Raw genomic sequence first — 18,805 nt, 5'->3', positions numbered from 1 at the left:
AAACCTTGTGACATGTCAAGGTTTACAAAAGAGTGAAGACTTGAGATTTGGCTGGTCACAGAGGGGACATTCAAAAAGAGGAATATGTGCAATATTCTTTTTTGAGTAATTTTCCTTATTCCTAGAAAAAAACAAGTTTCTCACACATTTATTATTTTAACAAAGTCCAGCCAGCTTATTTTCCAGTGTGTACTTGTTCCCAGATCTTTAATCTTTCAACGTACATTTTCAGATCCTAATTGCTCCGATGCACAGGCTAAATGAATGCAATGATAGAGGTCCCTTAAAGTGAGAAAGAGAATACTAATTTGTTAAAAGGAAAATGACACATACTAAATGATCTCTATCATATTTCGAGTGATATTTATGAGAGAAAACTAGAGTCAAGCAACTGAAACGTTTGTTCTACCCAAAAGTAGCAGAAAAATGAACAATCACAGAGCAAGTACTACAAGTACTACACATCAATTCAGAAGAGAATGTGATGCCAAAATAAGGTAATTATTCCACTGACACTTCTCCTTTTGTGGCTTTAGTATTTACAGGAGCCAATTCATGGAGCCTTAAAAGGCTGTGAACACTCGAACCCTAACTGTTCAGCTCTGGGGCTCAAGCAGAGCGATGCTGGCGAAGCTCCTCTGCCACAGCCAGATGGACCAGCTGCTTAAAGACACAAATGTTGATTCACAGAGCATCCTCGGTTTCTCCTTTGCTTCCTTCGGGGTTTGGGTTAAATTCTAATGGCGCGGATGACTCCTCCATTGGAATCGCATCTCCCTGCTTCCTGTCACTTTCCTTGGTCTCTGCATGGATCAAGTGTGGCAAGCAATCCTGCTCCGAGTTACTCCAGACGTAGCCGGGTAAAGTCACGTGGCTGTCGGGCTGCCGGCTGGCCGTCTTGGCCGCTTTGCGGGAGATGAGCACCACGCGTGTGCTGGCCGCCATCTGCGACTGGCTGCTGGTGCTGGGCGTCACGGTGGTGAGCACGGAGCCGTATCTGTGGCCGCCGCATGGGGGCGTCCTTTTCCAGTCCAAGGAGAGATTCCACCGACTCCACATCTTCTTCACCTCAGACTGAACCTAAACCGCAAGGACCATATTGTGCATCAGAAACCATCAGAGACCCTGGAACCTTGTTAGATGGATGTCTGCCTGATTTCAATGATAGTAATAATCACTAAGGTTCCACTGTGCGCCAGGGACTTTATATATACAGTTGACCCTTGAACAACACAGGGCTTAGGGGTGTCCGCCGCATGCCCCTGAAGATCCCCTATGACTTCACAATTGGCCTTCTATATCTGGGGTTCTGCATTGGTGGATTCAACCAACCCCAGATGGTGCGGTACTGTAGTACATGTTGAAATGCAGCCAATACATATATATGACTCATGGGAGAGGAAAAGAGGACACGGGGTTGGAGGAGAAAATGGGATAAATAGTGCCAGCTAAGGCTGTGGAAGGGCATGGAAGGTACTCAGCTGGAAATGTAACTGTAACACCATTGCTCTGCACGGGCATACTGAAGGAGGGAAATTGAGAAAAGGATTGGATGGTGAAAAGTGGGTGCTGCAAGGGCATTCGTAGTAGGTTGGGGCTCTTGTTTCCATTCTTGCTGTCGAAGATTCAATTCTGCTATTGCAACTTTCCAGAAGGGAGTTTTTTTTTTTGTTTTTTTTTTTAATTTATTTATGGCTGTGTTGGGTCTTCATTTCTGTGCGAGGGCTTTCTCTAGTTGCAGCAAGTGGGGGCCACTCTTCATCGCGGTGCGCGGGCCTCTCACCATCGCGGCCTCTCTTGCTGAGGAGCACAGGCTCCAGACGTGCAGGCTCAGTAATTGCGGCTCACGGGCCTAGTTGCTCCGCGACATGTGGGATCTTCCCAAACCAGGGCTCGAACCCGTGTCCCCTGCATTGGCAGGCAGATTCTCAACCACTGCACCACCAGGGAAGCCCCAGAAGGGAGCTTTTCGAAAGTTCCATTGGAAGCAGTGGAAACCTGGTAAGCTGATGTCATCTAAAAGATCGGTACCATTCTTTCTCTCCAGCCAACTCCTAAATGAACTGAAATTGTCCCATCACCATCTTGTAGTTTAAAAAATGTCAAAATGTTCTAATGGATTATTCCCAGGGAAAGTTATATTTGAGTTTCTTATAGAACTTGAAATAAAATATAAGTTGAAGCATTGACTGGAATATGAAGTTCACGGTCCTTCCAACTATCAATCTGCATTCCAGTAAGTTGGGTTTTTGATATCAAGGGTTGCAACTGAATTGACATTGAAAAGTGCTGGAAGAGGAAGACCTTGGCTTATTTACATGAATTCTTCCTTTCTCAAAATAATTTATGATTAAAATATCTCCCTTCTCTGTGTCCATTCTGTCCTGTAACCCCTGAGGATTCTAAAGAGATTCTGGTCACATTGTGATGGCCATTTACGAGCTTACTCAGAGCTAGACCTGCAGGAGGTATGGGGTTCCTTCAAACTTACCTCTCCATTGCAGTAGCAGTAGATGATAGACACAAAGAAGCCCTGGAGGAGAAAATAGAATGTTTTAATTAATTAATTTTAATTATGAAGATCACAGCACTAAAGTGTCTTGTGCCACAATGCGTACGTTGAAAACCTGGGTTCTTTTTTAATGATTCCTCCAGAAAATTATGCAAATTATCTCTCCTAATATTTCGAAATCCTTAAATATACATGAAATTTGTGAGATCTTTCCTTGGTGTGAACTGAACCAAATAACTAAATAAAACACTCCAAGATACACGAAGAATTGATTTCTGTTACATTCGTTTCATGTGTTGCCACCCCAGGACCACAGAACATCCCCTAGTTAGTAAGTGAAATTTTTACACTGTGAATGCTGGAAACTACAGGCACAGGGTCTTATATGGTGAAAACACACAGAAACTTTTTTTTCACTCATTCAAAAATATTTATTGAGTTTATACAGTGTGAAATGCTCAGCATGACAGGGATAAACAATTTAATCAAGACAGACAACGTCCCTATTCTCTTAGGGCTTACATCCTAGAAGGAAATACAGATGGATAAAATATAAACAAATAGCCACAGGAGAAAAATGTAAGATGATAAGATAAAGGCCATTCAGGCAAAACAAGTGGTATTGAAAAAGAAGATGGAGAAGATCTATCAAAGGGGGAACTCAATGAAGACCTCCCTGAGGGGGAGACATTTAAGCTGGTTTGAGTGAGAAGAAGAAGCCAGGCCATGTGAATATTAGAGGGAACAGCATTCCAGGCAAAAGGAACAGCAAGTACAAACCCCTGAGGCAGAAATGAACTTGAGGAACAGAAATTGTGGCAGAGCTAGTGTGGCTCGAACTTAGTGGGCATCAGGGAGCATGGTGTGAGGTGAGGTCACAGCTGGGCAGGATCCCCGCCAGGGAGGGCTGTGCACACCAGGAAACAGCGTTTGGATTTTATTCTGACTGCAATGAGAAGTCTCTGGATATGTTCAGCAGGTCAGTGACATTATCAGATTTATTTTTAAGATTCTTCAGACTATTGTATGAAGACTAGATTGAAGGCAGGAGGTGGCAGCAAAAGAGTAGCAGGAAGAAGAGTTAGGAGGCGCCTGTAGCCTCCACGTGAGGGAGAATGGTATCATGTTTTCAAATGAGATCAAATATAAGGAAGCAACCTCTTCCTCTTACTTGTCTCCCTTTCTCTTTTTTCCTCTCCCCTGCCTATCCCTTCTTTTGCTTTCATTGACTTTCCATACACACACACACACACACACACACACACACACACAGAGATTCCTGCTCTGTAGGTGTCACGTATTTTACAACAATGTGCTTTCTTGTCTCATAGCCCAAGCTTGTCTGTGAGAAACAGCTCCTGCTGTGGTCAGAGGTTAACCTGACTGACCGCTGCAGGATAGAAATGCGCAGGTGCCAGAAAATAGCCCCTTTCCTGGCCCTTGGGAGACAGGTGAGTGAAAGCCAGAGGGAGGGGCAGAGAAAGGAAAAAAGCAAAATACAGGAATCAAATTACTAGTAGCACTCTCTACCTGAAAGGAGTTGAAAAAGAGCTCACAGTGCATCCGGATCTCCCACCCAAGCCCAGCAAAGGAGTGGGGCAGGCACACGAACACGATGTAATGCACTCCGAAGACCAGCACCAGCACCAGTGTTGATTTGGCGAGTTTCCTGGAAGAGAATGGCAAGCCTTTTAATTAGTCAATGTAGAGTGCCTTTCCATAGAGACAGCTTGCTGGAAAAAATTAAGCTTATTTAGCAGAGCTACCAGGGGCTGACTTTCCCCCATCTCTTTGGATCCACTGCTTCTGCTAGTTTTTTTTTTTCTCTCCCTCTTCTTCCTGTCAATTCTATACTAAATCAAGTAGTTTATTCTCACTTCCCATGATTACTATCCCCCAAGTCTCTTTAATCTCATTTCCACTCTTCTTGCTTAAAGGATACTGTTTTCATAAAATTGTAAAATGCCTTCTTTTTTTCTGTCCTAAGTCTTCTTTAACTTACATGTTTGAGACTTAAAGAGGTACCACCTCCATCCTCAGTAACTGTCTTTTCTTTCACAGGCAGCATTTTGGCTTGTTTTGTTCATTTTAGAACCAACTACTCCCTGGTCTCTTACACTTGGATCTTCATTTATCATTTCATATTTTCTTATGAGCTACATGTGGTCAATACCTCTTGCCTTCCCTAAACATTCTCTGTCAAATATTCTATCTCAAATTATCTATAGCTGTAGGTTTGTTTGTTTGTTTGTTTGTTTACAAACTAAGCAATGTGACTTTATTTCCTTTAACGGCTTCTTCATACACATTTTCTTGTGTATTTAGAGGAATCCCAGTTTCCAATATAATGGATTGACTCTAACATGGCTCCTAATAATTCCCAACCTTCTGGTATTTACATCCTTGTTAATCCTCTCTGCTTGAGTGTGGGCAGGACTTGGGACTTAACTTCTAACCAATCAGTTATGGCCAAGATGGTGGGATGCCGCTTCTGTGACTATGTTGCATGAGAGTGTAACATACATTTTAGTAGCAGACTCTCTCCCTTGTTTGATTCAGTGAAGCAAGTTGTGAGCTGCTCTACTGAGAGGCCCATGTGGCAAGGAGAGGTGGCATCTGACCAACCCAGCAAGAACATAAATCCTGTCAACAATCACATGAGCTTAAGAGTGGAGTTTTCCTCAGTCCAACCAACTGACTTTCCAACCTTCTTCCTTTCCTCACTAGTCTTTCCTTCAGTTTCTTTCTTCCTTTCTCCCTCCCTCCCTCTCTCCCTCTCTTTCCCTTTTTCCTTTCTTTCTTTCTTTCTTTTTCTTTCCTTCTCTCTCTCTCTTTCTTTCTTTCTTTCCCTACTTACTTATTTTTTTTTTTGAAAATAAGCTGTCTATTCTGTCTAGCTTTAAAGATAATCCACTCTGTTCTCTCCAGAGTTTCTCAAATCTCTTGAGCAACTTTCTACTGAAAGTATAATTTCACATCATTCGGAAATTCTAGAAATTAGTAGCTTTTATTCAGAACTATAGAAATAAGTAGCTTTTATTCAGAATGAGAGAAATAAATAGCCTTGATTCAGAACTAGAGAAATAATTAGCTTTCAAACACCACTGCACTTTTTCATTTTATGAAGAAGAATGAAAGGCTACTTACATTTTCCATTTTTTATCATCCTTTGACCTTTGTCTTCACCAATGGAATGTGACATGAGACAAGTTATTCTAGTATAGCACAGACCCTTCACTGTAAACACAGGCATGATTTTAATACTACCACTTGCAGCATATTGAAAATAACTGGAGCTAGCAGCTGACGGTTTGTTCGTACTGTGCATCCTATTCTAGACTTCAGTCCATCTGTATCTGTACTCTTCTCTGCCTGACAGTAAATGCTGCCTACACGGTGCACGGGAATGATTCCACAAAGGACTTAGAGAATGTTTGTGAGAGAAGATCGAAATGTTGACTATGATTTCTTCCTTTCTGTGTCTGCGATAGCATTTCATGACAATGTGAGGCAGAAAGAAATAGATTCTTGTTTGGGGATTACAAAAACTAATCCACATGCACCTGACTAGTGGTGTATATGTTCAGGTGGATAGAAGCCACTTCCAAAATTATTCAGAACTTCCAAAATGATCATTGGGAGAAATGGACACATTCTTAAGATAGTTTGATAATGATTATAAATACTTAATTTGTCCTTTTCTTTAGCAAAGACTGAATAACAGACCTCCTTCAATCAGTACATTTGAAAGTTCTTAAAAATCAATATTTGGGAGGTACCAATTTGATGGGAAGATTGGAAACAATATAGCAAATACACTTTCTTGATTTTTTTTCAGTTATGACATTATTTTAAGAAGGCAAGTAAAATTGTCTGCCAAGATCATCAACAAGAGATTACATAGTTACATAGGTTACATAGTTAATGGTAAAATCCCAGCTGCTAAGAACAGATTTTTAAAAATATACTTAGAATTTAAGCATATTGGGAAGGTTTGTTGTTATTTATATTCTCCTAAAATATATATACTTTTCTGATAAATAGCACAAGCACAATTAAACCAAACAAAAATACACATTCACAATTTAGTCTCTTAGAGACATTTCAGATCAACTGATATCTGTCCTTTACTCTAAATAGTAACCAAAATATTTCCTCTGATGGATGTCTGTCCTGGAATTACCTGTATTGTTTTCTTGTGTCATGCCCGACCGCATTCGTCTCCCAAATTTTGGTAGCCAGAACTCTAACGGTATTCAGAAACAGAATAAAATTCAGCTGAAAGAGAAGGTAATATTACAAAGAATTATTAAGTTAGTCTTCAAGTAGTTTGTAAAAATTTACATAAATTGAACTTCTTTGTATTCAAAGACTGAACATTACCCATTCTGTAAATGTGAATGAGGAAATCTGAGGTAAGATATTGGAAAGATAGGGATTCTTGATTTGCCCTCATGAAAACACAGAGATAAAATTTCAACAGCACTAGAAACTAGAAATACCAGAGGATAATCTGCCAGAATCCATGGGGAATTTCCAAACCAAAGTTCAGATGAAGTTCTGTGGCAGACTTTCTGGATAAAGGATAATAGTTATTATACAAATGTAATTGACAGCCCTTTTTGAAATGAATTCCCAGCTTCTGTATCTATTTTAGGGAGAAGAATAATAGGGTTGCTTTGGGGATGCTGTCTCTCTTATGATATATGAAAAGCACTGGGTGAAGTATACAAGGTTAAAAAAAAAAGCCAGGTAAGATGCTGTATAAGAAAAAGTCCCAGTGTAGGCAATTAAATTGAGGTGTGGGCACCACCAGACAATCACGTTCTGGCTTTAAAAAGGGGGAGGGATGGGAAAGTATTGGTGGGATAAGACATTTTATGTCCAAGGGCCTCAAGGATCAGTGAAGAGGTCCAACATGAAGAGGAAGAAAAGATCTCCAGGTCAGGGGTCATAAGGAGGTAGAAGCCCAAACCCCTTGGGTCCCTTAATTCAGGGAGATGTCTACAGTCCAGGGAGCGCTAGTACTTAGGAATAATGGAATAGTGGATTGCCAAGAGTGGGTTTGTGTTAATGCCAGAGCAACAGCTAGAAGAGAGGACCCATCAACTCTGTATTCTGGGGGATAAATTATCCTGCAGAGTCTCCAATCATTTCTGGAATTTGGAGAATTTTGGTACTGGGTGATTCATGTGCCCCACTACCCAATCTAGTTGATTATCTGCATCAGCCCTTAATTCCCACCACCCTCTTTGCCATCCTACCACTGACTACCCCATAGGTAACTCTCACCAATTTCACAGCCTCCTACAAGAACTGGGGGCTGGCTTTTCAATAAGTGGTGCTGGGAAAACTGGACAGCTACATGTAAAAGAATGAAATTAGAACACTCCCTAACACCATACACAAAAATAAACCCAAAATGGATTAAAGACCTAAATGTAAGGCCAGACACTAAAAAACTCTTAGAGGAAAAAATAGGTAGAACACTCTATGACATATATCACAGCAAGATCCATTTTGACCCACCTCCTAGAGAAATGGAAATAAAAACAAAAATAAACAAATGGGACCTCATGAAACTTAAAAGCTTTTGCACAGCAAAGGAAACCATAAACAAGATGAAAAGACTACCCTCAGAATCAGATAAAATATTTGCAAACAAAGCAACTGACAAAGGATTAATCTCCAAAATATACAAGTAGCTCATGCAGCTCAATATCGAGAAAACAAACAACCCAATCCAAAAATGGGTGGAAGACCTAAATAGACATTTTTCCAAAGGAGATGTACAGATTGCCAACAAACACATGAAAGACTGCTCAACATCACTAATCATTAAAGAAATGCAAATCAAAACTACAATGACGTATCACCTCACACTGGTCAGAATGGCCATCATCAAAAAATCTACAAACAATAAATGCTGGAGAGGGTGTGGAGAAAAGGGAACTCTCTCGCACTGTTGGTGGGAATGTAAATTGATACAGCCACTATGGAGAACAGTATGGAGGTTCCTTAAAAAACTACAAATAGAACTACCATATGACCCAGCAATCCCACTACTGGGCATATACCCTGAGAAAACCATAATTCAAAAAGAGTCATGTACCACAATGTTCATTGCAGCACTATTTACAATAGCCAGGACATGGAAGCAACCTAGGTGTCCATCGACAGATGAATGGATAAAGAAGATGTGGCACATATATACAATGGAATATTACTCAGCCATAAAAAAGAAACAAAATGGAGTTATTTGTAGTGAGGTGGATGGACCTAGAGACTGTCATACAGAGTGAAGTAAGTCAGAAAGAGAAAAACAAATACCGTATGCTAACACATATATGTGGAATCTAAAAAAAAAAAAAAAGAAAATGGTTCTGATGAACATAGGGGCAGGACAGGAATAAAGACGCAGATGCAGACGTAGAGAATGGACTTGAGGACACAGGGAGGGGGGAAGGGTAAGCTGGGATGAAGTGAGAGAGTGGCACTGACATATATACACTACCAGATGTAAAAACAGATAGCTAGTGGGAAGCAGCCGCATAGCACAGGGAGATCAGCTCGGTGCTTTGTGACCACCTAGAGGGGTAGATAGGGAGGGTGGGAGATGCAAGAGGGAGGGCATCTGGGGATATATGTATATATATAGCTGATTCATTTTGTTAAACAGCAGAAACTAACACAACAATATAAAGCATTTATACTCCAATAAAGACTAAAAAAAAAAAAAAGAACTGGGGGCTGGGTCTTGAGCCCCATACCCTAGAGGAAGGACAGAGCTGTGCTGTGAAATTGTGGAAGAAGGATGTTTTCAGGCTAATAAGAGCTACTAGTTATTGCACACTGTCTAGTTTAAATGCTCACATAAATATGAGACAGGAATTTTTATTATGCCCATTTATTATAAATGAAGAAACTCTAGCTCAAAGAGATTAACTGATTTGACCTAGACTACCCAGCTATCAGCTGGAATTTGAACCAGGCCTATGTGAGTCTGTATTGTGAATTCTTAACCACTACCTTTATTTCTTAATTAAATTTAACTTTTTATTTATTGAGGTAACATTGGTTTATAACATTATATGTTTCATGTGTACATTATATTTCGACTTCTGTATATATTACAGCATGCTCACTACCAAAAGGTAGTTTCTATCCATCCCATTTACCCATTTTGTCCTCCCCACCCCTTTCCCTTCTGGTAAACACTACTGTGTTCTCTCTATCTAGGTGTTTGTTTTTATTTGGTTTCTTCATTTATTTTGTTTTGGGGGATATTGTTTTTGTTTTTATATTCCACATGTAAGTGAAATCATACAATACTTGTCTTTCTGACTTATTTCAGTTAGCATAATACCCTCAAGGTCCATCGATGTTGTCACAAATGGCAAGATTTCATCTTTTTATGGCTGAGTAGTATTTCATTGTGTCTGAATAGATAGATAGATAGATAGATAGATAGATAGATAGATAGATAGATAGATAGATAGATAGATAGAGAGATAGATAGATAGAGAGATAGAGAGAGAGATAGATAGATATAGATATAGATATAGGTATATAGATACAGATATAGATATGGATATCATATCTTCTATACCCATTCAATGGGCACTTAGGTTATCTCCATATCTTGGCTATTGTAAAAAGTGCTGTGATTAATATAGGGGTGCATATACTTCAAATTAGTGTCTTTGCATTCTTCATATAAATGCCTAGAAGTGGAAGAGCTAGGTCATATGGTAGTTCTGTTCTTAATCTTCTGAGGAATCTCTATACTGTTTTCCATAGTAGCTACACCAATTCACATTCTCACCAACAATATGTAGAGTTCTCTTTTCTCCACATCCTTTCCAACACTCGTTATTTCTCATTTTTCTTGATAATAGCCATTCTAATGGGCATGGAATGATATCTCATTGTGGTTTTAATTTGCATTTACCAAATAATTAGTGATATTGAACATCTTTTTGTGTGCTCGTTGGCCATCTGTATGTCTATTCAGCTCCTCTACCCATCTTTTGTTGCTGAGTTGTGGAAGTTCTTTATATATTTTGGATATTAATCCCATTATTGGGTATATGATTTGCAAATATCTTCTCCCATTTGGTACGTTGTCTTTTTTATTGTTGGTAGTTTCCTTTGCTATACAGAAGCTTTTTAGTTTGCTGTAGTCCCATTTGTTTATTTTTGCTTTTTTTCCCCTTGCCTGAGGACACATATCCAGAAAGATATTGCTAAGACCAATGCCAAAGAGTATATTGCATATGTTTTCTTCTAGGAGTTTGTGGTTTCAGTTCTTACATTTAAGTCTAATCCATTTCGAGTTGATTTTTGTGTGTTGTGTGAGATAGTGGTCCACTTTCATTCTTTTGCATGTGGCTGTTCAGTTTTCCCAACACCATTTATTGAAGAGAGCATCCTTTCTCCATTGTATATTCTTTGCCCCTTTGTTTTAAATTAATTGTCCATATATGTGTGGTTTTATTGCTGGTCTCTCAATTCTGTTCCATTTATCTGTGTGACTCTTTTTCTGCCAATACCATGCTGTTTTGATTACTATAGCTTTGTAATACAGTTTGAAATCAGGGAGTGTGACATCACCAGCTTTGTTCTTTTCTCTTGGGATTTCTTTGGCTATTCAGGGGTCTTTTGTGGCTCTATACAAATATCTGGATTTTTATATTCTAGTTCTTTGAACAATGTCCTTGGGATTTTGATGGGGATTGCACTGAATATGTATATTGCTTTAGGTAATGTAGACATTTTAACAATGTTAATTATTCCAAACCATGAGCACAGAACATCTTTCCATTTCTTTGCATAGTCTTCAGTTTCTTTCAGGCTGTCTTATAGTTTTCAGTGTATATGTTTTTCACCTCCTTGGTTAAATTTACTCCTAGGTATTTTATTCTTTTTGTTGCAATTGTAAATGGGATTATTTTCTTAATTTCTCTTTCTGCTAGTCCATTGTTAGTGTACAGAAATGCAACAGATTTTTGTATGTTGATTTGTATCCTGCAACTGTACTGAATTTGTTTATTAGTTCTAACAGGTGTTTTGCAGACTCTTCAGGGGTTTTTATATATAAAATCATGTCATCTGCAAGTAGCATCAGTTTGACTTCTTCCTTTTTAATTTGGATGCCTTTTATTTCTTTTTCTTGCCTAATTGTTCTGGCTAGGACTTCCAATACTATGTTGAATAAAAGTGGTAAGAGTGAGCATACTTGTCTTGCTCCTGATCTTAGACAGCTTCCAGTTCTTCCCTGTTGAATGTGTTAGCTGGGATTATGATGCTGTCATATATGGTCTTTATTATGTTGAGGTATGTTCCTTTTATACGCATTTTATTGAGAATTTTTATCATAAATGGGTGTTGAATCTTGTCAGTTGCTTTTTCTGCATCTACTGAGATGATCATATGATTTTTATCTTTTAGTTTGTTAATGTGGTGTATCATGATTGATTTGCAGCCATTGAATCATCCTTGAATCCCTGGAATAAATCTCATTTGATTATAAGATATGATACTCTTAATGTACTATTGTATTCAGCTTGCTAATACTTTGTTGAGGATTTTTGCATCTATGTTCATCAAAGATATTGGCGTGTAAGTTTTGTTTTTGTGTGTTGTCCTTGGTGTCAGGGTAATGTTGTCCTCATAAAATGAGTTAGGAAGCATTCTCTCCTCTTCAATATTTTGGAAGAGCTTGAGAAGGATAGGTAATAAATCTTCCGAGTGTTTGCTAGATTTCACCTGTGAAACCATCTGGTTCTGGACTTTTGATTTTGGGGAGGTTTTGATTACTGTTCCAATCTCCTTACTAGTGATCAGTCTATTACAATTTTTCTATTTATTCATGATTCTGCCTTGGAAGGTTGTATAATTCTAAAAATTTGTCCATTTATTCTATATTGTCCAATTTGTTGGCATATAACTGTTCATAATATTCTATTTTAATCCTTTGCATTTCTGTGATATCCATTATTATTTCTTCTCTTTCATTTGTAATTTTATTTATCAGAGCCTTCTCTCTTTTTTTTAAGTGAATCTAGCTAAAGATTTGTTAATTTTTTTAACCTTTTCAAAGAAACAGCTCTTAGTTTCATTAATCTCTTCTATTATCTTTTTAGTTTCTATTCATTTCTTTCCACTCTAATGTTTATTATCTCCTTCCTTCTACTGAATTTGGGCTTCATTTGTTTTTCTTTTCTAGTTCCTTTAGGTGTAAAGTTAGATTGTTTATATGAGATTTTTCTTGTTTCTTGAGGTAGGCCTGTATTGCTATAAACGTCCCTCTTTGTACCTCTTTTGCTGCATCCCATGGATTTTGGCATGTTGTATTTTCACTTTCATTTGTCTTAAGGTATTTTTTAATTTCTACTTTGATTTCTTCTTTGACTCAATATTTGTTCAGTTGCATGTTGTTTAGTCTCCACATATTTATGATTTTTCCAGCTTTCTTCTTGTAGTTGATTTCTAGTTTCATCAGAAAAGATGCTGTTATTTTTTCAATCTTCTTAAATTTATTGAGACTGGTTTTGGGTCCCAACTTTTGGTCTGTCCTTGAAAATGTTCCATGTGCACTTGAGAAGAATGTGTATTCTGCTACATTTGGGTGGAATGTTCTGTATAAATCTATTAAGTCTACCTGGTCTAATGTTTTACGGCTGCTGTTTGCTTGTTAAGTTTCTGTCTGGATGATCTATCCATTGATGTAAGTGGGGTGTTAAAGTCCCCAACTATCACTGTGTTGCTGTCAATCTTTCCCTTTTGGTCTGTTAATAATTTCTTTATATATTTTGGTGATCATTTGTTAGGTGCATGTTGGTGTTGTCCCCTTTATCATTATATAATGTCCATCTTTGTCTCTTGTTACCTCTTTTGGCTGGAAATCTATTTTGTCTGCTATGAGTATGGCTACATCCACTTTCGTTTGGCTGCCATTTACTTGGAGTATCATCTTCCATCCCTTCACTAGAGTCTATGTTTGTCTTTAAAGCTGACATAAGTCTCCTGGAGACAGCATTTCATTGGGTCATGTTTTTTTAATCCATCCGGCCACTTTGTGTCTTTTGATTGGTGAACTGAATCCATTTTCATTTTGGGTGATTATTGATAAATGAGGACTTAGTACTGCCATTTTATCTTTTATTTTCTAGTTGCTCTATATCTCCATTATTTCTTTTTCCTTGTGTTTCTGACTGCCATTTTAGTTTGGTGGTTTTCTATGATATTTTCTCCATTTCCTCTTTTTTATGTTTCATGTTTCTGCTCTAGATTTATGCTTTCTGGTTACCATGTTTGTTTAAAATTCTCATAGATAAAATTGTTCTTTTTCTGCCGATAGCATCTTATCGTCATTTGACTATATGACTTCTGTACTTTCCTCTTCCGTTTTTATGTTTCTGTCATCTCAAATTATCCCTTTTTATGTTGTGAGTTTGTGACCAACTTGAAATAGCTATAGTTGCTTTTACTGCTTTTTTCCCTTTAACCTCTGTGCTATTCTGATATAGAGTTGCAATTTTCTGATTCTATTTATCACCTTACTCAGAGTTTTGCACACTTTTACCTTTTCATTTAGGAAGAACAGCTCCTTTCAACATTTCATACAAGGCAAATCTTGTACTAATGCACTCCCTCAGCTTTTGTTTGTCTGAGAAATTTTATTTCTCCTTCATATCTAAATGATAACTTTGCCAGAGTATTTCTGGCTGAGAGTTTTTATCTTTCAATATTTTGAGTACATCATTCCACTCTCTCTTGGCTTGTAGAGTTTCTGCTGAGAAATCTGCTGATAGCCTAACTGGGGTTCCTTTGTAGGTTGCCAGTCTTTTCCCCTGGCTGCCTTTAAAATTCTTTCTTTGTCATTTATTTTGACAGCTTTAATATAATGTGTTGTGGAGAAGGTTTTTTCACATTGAAGTAATTAGTTGTTCTCCCAGCTTCATGGACTTCTATATCCAGTTCCTTCCTCAGGTTTGGAAAATTCTCTGCTATTATTTCTTTAAATAAACTTTCTCCTCCCTGCTTCCACTCTTCTCCTTCTGAGATACCCATTAACATAATGCTGCCCTTCCTAATAGAGTCAAATAGTTCATAGAATGTCTTCTTTTTTTAAGATTTTAATTCTCTCTTCCCTTCTATCCGTATCATTTCTATATTCCTATCTTCAAGCTCACTAGTCTCTCTTCCATATCATCTGCTCTATTTCCAGTGCTTTCTTCATCTCGTTTATTGAGTCCTTCAAGTCCAGAGTTTCTCTTTGGTTCTTTTTTAGAGTTTCAGTCTCTTTGGCAAAATATTCCTTCTGTTCATCAATTTTATTCCTGAGCTTATTGAATTGCCTTTCTATATTTTCCTTTAGTTCACTGAGTTTCTTTATGACAGCTATTTTGAATTCTCTATCAATAAGATTGCAATATTCTGTGGCTTTAAGTTTGGTTTTTGGAGAACTGTCACTTTCTTTTTGTGATACAGTGTTACCATGGTTCTTCATTGAGCTTGATGAGTTGTTCTTCTGCCAACACATTTGAAGTAGAGAACACCTTTCTTCTTTAGGTAAAGCTTTTTTAAAAAAAACTTGATTCAAAAGGTTCAACAGATTAGTAACTAGAGGCCTCTCTTGTTTTCCAGTAGGGGTGATATAGCACAAGTTTTTGGTCTCCTACCTGAGCTGCTTCTGGTTATATTTGAGCATCAGCATTTTCCACTCTCCACCACCTCTGTCAGAGGTGTCATCCATTGCCCTGGTTGTTGCTGCTTGTGCCTCTGGGGTCATTAATGCATTGCTGCTGCTGGCATCACTACCTGGGACATTGGGTTGGTGGGTACTTCTGCTATGTCCAGGGGCTCAGGCTCCACTACCCCCCCTGTGGGGGGGGGGAGGGGAGGGAGCCAGGGTCCCAGGTGTCCTTACCATGTCCAGGGTTGTCAGGCTCATAGGCATTGCCACTGTGGATAGGGGCAGGTGGGGGGAGCCAGAGTAATAGGCATCTCCATAACTGGAAGGACAGGGTCATAGGCCCACTGTCACTGTCGCCTGGATCTCTTTGGCCAGGGGCACCACTTTGGCTGGGAGCCTGGAGTCATATATTCTGCTTCCCCTGATGTTACCAGGTTCTCTGGGGCTGCAGGCTCAGTTATCATGGCTGAGGGTCCAGGAGCACAGGCACCACCTCTGCTGTTCCGCCTGGTTCTGCCTCTTCCATGTGTTTCAGTCCACCCACCTTTAGATGTGTGGAATTCTCTGATGTCCTGCTGTGTTGAGCAAAGGCACCTTTGTTGAGTTGTGGATGTTTTTACTGGTTGTAGATTGAAGGGGAAAGGCAAAGAGAGTGCCACACACTGCCATGATGCTGATGTCACTCTTAACCACTATTCTTATACCTTCTTTTCAGGAGGATAAAAAGATGCAAAACATGAGAGTTGAGGATTTTCATTCATCCTCACCCACTACAACACCTGATTCATGTCCACATAATCTTTTTCAATAAGAAGGTGAGAAACTGCTACTTGTCTATCACATGAGCGCTACTTTCTGAATGGCCAAACTTATTTCATGCTTCATTAATTCCTCTCTCCCTAAGACTATACTCCCTGGCAATACAAATGCAGCTGGGAGTGAAAACAGTGGGGAGTGATGCTGTGTAACTACTGTGTGAAGGACCAAGTGCTAGGAGCTGAAGCTGGCAGAGCTATGGAAGCAATGTTAGCTGGGTATTGTCATTTGCCACTCCTTATTCCTGGAAAAAATAAAGAATTACAAATGGCTTCAGATGGGCCAAGCTTAAACTCCGTCCATATTAAAATGCCCATGACCACGGACTCTGTACTCAAGTCAGTAGACCATACTAAGTAAATACTGCAAACTCCCAGAAACTTATTAAAGAAGACACACACCAATCAGTCCATTGGTTTTATAACTCAAAGGACAGCAAAGTGGATTATAGAAAGAATTAAGAATTAAGAAAAATAGAACTTGCTGCCTTAAAAGATAGGTAAACAAAATACACACATACACACACACACACACACACACACACACACACACATATTGATACACGCAGTAACAGTTGAATAAATTTCCAAAAAATTATTATAAATAATTTAGGAAAGTATAGACTATAGGTTAATTAGAAACTAAGTTATTGACTACTTACTTACTATTCTAAGTGTCTTAGGTGAATTGACACTTAGTCTTCACAGCAGCTCTATGAGATAGGCATATTGCTCCCATTTTACAAATGAGGAATCTGAGTCACAGCTTACACAAATTATGCATGATCACACAGCCAGCAAGTGGCAGAGCCCTAATGAGTCCCATGCAGCCTGGATGCATAGCATGGACTCTTAACCACTGCACCAAACTGCCCATAAAATAGAGTTGAGTTAATAGCAGATTGAGATGGAGACAGAAATTTTTTAAAGAGCAGGATGGATTAAGAAAAGATTGTAAAGAATCTAACTTATAACCCAGTTTTAAAGTCAGTATTAGAAACCTAAACATTAGGTCTAACAGAGCAGGAAAGTGGATTTAGCAATTTAGAAGACACTTGAAGAATCTTCCCAAATGAAGGAATGAAGAACAAAGACTTTTGTGATGAGGGATAGATGCTTACATGGAGAGCACGGAATTCAGAGTCATTATGAAGATTATTTCTCTTTCTGAAGGAAATGATAAATAGAACAAATCAAGAAAGACATAAAAGAAAAAATCCTGCTCTAAAGAAAGATCCAAGTCTACAGAAGGAAAAATGACTCTATATATGGGGAAATGGAATGAAAAAGAACAACACATTCTGGTGAGATTTTAAAAAATTTTTTTAAATGAAGTATCATTCAGAGAGAAAAAAAATCATTTAGAGAGTCCTTGCATATCTCAAGTAATCTTGGAGGGAAAATTTTGCTTAAAGCCGTTAATAAGCCAGTAGCATATAGAATAAATTTTATGCAAATGTGGTTTTAAAATAATGCAAATATAAACATTAGAGTCTCTCTCAATTAAATTTTTAAAGATTTATTCAAAGTTAACCACAGATGAGTTTCAAAGTCAAAATTTCAGCCGTGAAACCTCTGGCTCCTCAGGCCGTCTCAGAGACTGCTCCTAGAATCACCTTTGCCTGGATCATTCTCCCTACTCCCTCCGCTCTCTCACCCTTACTAGGACAGCTCATTCTCAGGCTTTAAGCTGAATGTCACTTCTCAAAAGCTATTCCCCACACCCCAGCCCCACCACAGCACTCGTCACATTTTAATGTCTGTCTCACCCACTATGCTTAAATTTAAGGAGAAATTGATGCCTGTTCCCCCATCTCATCCCCATTGCCTCACACAGCACCTGCCATGTTCTTGGTGTTTAATCAAGATTTGTTAAATGAGTGAATGAATAAATGAGTGAATGAAACGTGCACTCTCTAAACCCTACTTATATTGAGGTAAATCAGCATATCCCCCTTCAATGTAGAATTTTCACTTCTAGGTGTCTATCACAAAAGACATAAGTAGAGAAAGAAGTCAAAATTTATGTATAAGAAATTCCACTGTTATAAAATATCTTTAAAACTATCTATTTACACTTAAAAATTTCATCAATGCCTTTGGATATATGATGGGGAAGATTTGCTATCTCCCCTTTCCTGATTTTTCCTCCCAGTGAAGGTAGGTCAACTGATGTGCACTTCTGTTCTCCATACTCCCCCTTACTGTCTCCAGCCCTGGAGAAGATGGATTGAAGTATTTGATGAGTGAATATGGGACGAATACTGAGTTTGCTTAACTCAGCCCATCCTTCTTTTCTTTGGGAGCTTGTAGTGAGCAGACTTTCAGCATCTCCAGGCTTAGGAGCCTGCCCCTCAGCAATCTGTGCCTGGGTGGGCAGATCCTGCCTAACTGTGGGGTTCTTCAACTGGTTCACTTGGCTAACAGACCGAAGATCACAACTTCCAACCCAGACTCTAACAGCTATAAGGGTTTTGCTTTGTTTCTCTCTCTCCTCCTTTGTTTTATATCTCGACTTATTTAGAATCTGAGCAGCAAAGAGGGACGCTATGTATTAGCTGCCCTCAGAGATTCTCTGAAAACATCACATCTCACCCCATATATTGGTTTCTTTTTCAATATCATGAACATGAGAAACATTTTTGCTTTGTTTATATGTGTATCAATTCTAAATGTTGAACATTTAAATGATAGATAATAAACTCCTTAATCTATATCAGCTACTATAATTTGATTATCTGTATAATAGATATGAAGACAAAATATGTAGTTCACTTC

At 38.5% G+C, this 18,805-nt stretch overlaps 1 protein-coding gene across 2 annotated transcripts in view; it reads right to left on the bottom strand.

Moving 5' to 3' along the window:
- Positions 1-429: 429 nt before the first annotated feature.
- Positions 430-18,805, bottom strand: part of PTH2R (parathyroid hormone 2 receptor) — a 107,304-nt gene continuing 88,928 nt past the window's right edge. The window contains exons 10-13 of one of the 2 annotated variants that reach the window (XM_036858303.1): positions 6,696-6,790; positions 4,043-4,181; positions 2,492-2,533; positions 430-1,080 (exon numbers count right to left, since the gene is read on the bottom strand). In XM_036858303.1, the coding sequence (XP_036714198.1) occupies positions 685-1,080; positions 2,492-2,533; positions 4,043-4,181; positions 6,696-6,790 (672 nt within the window). In that variant the 3' untranslated portion in view covers positions 430-684. The remainder of the gene's footprint in view (positions 1,081-2,491; positions 2,534-4,042; positions 4,182-6,695; positions 6,791-18,805) is intronic. The other variant, XM_036858304.1, reaches the window with a different exon arrangement.

This window comes from Balaenoptera musculus, chromosome 7, assembly GCF_009873245.2.
Source record: "Balaenoptera musculus isolate JJ_BM4_2016_0621 chromosome 7, mBalMus1.pri.v3, whole genome shotgun sequence".
In the NCBI taxonomy this organism is placed as follows: Eukaryota; Metazoa; Chordata; class Mammalia; order Artiodactyla; family Balaenopteridae; genus Balaenoptera; species Balaenoptera musculus.
Note: the sequence above shows the minus strand (reverse complement) of the source record. Positions and strands in the feature narration are given on the sequence as shown.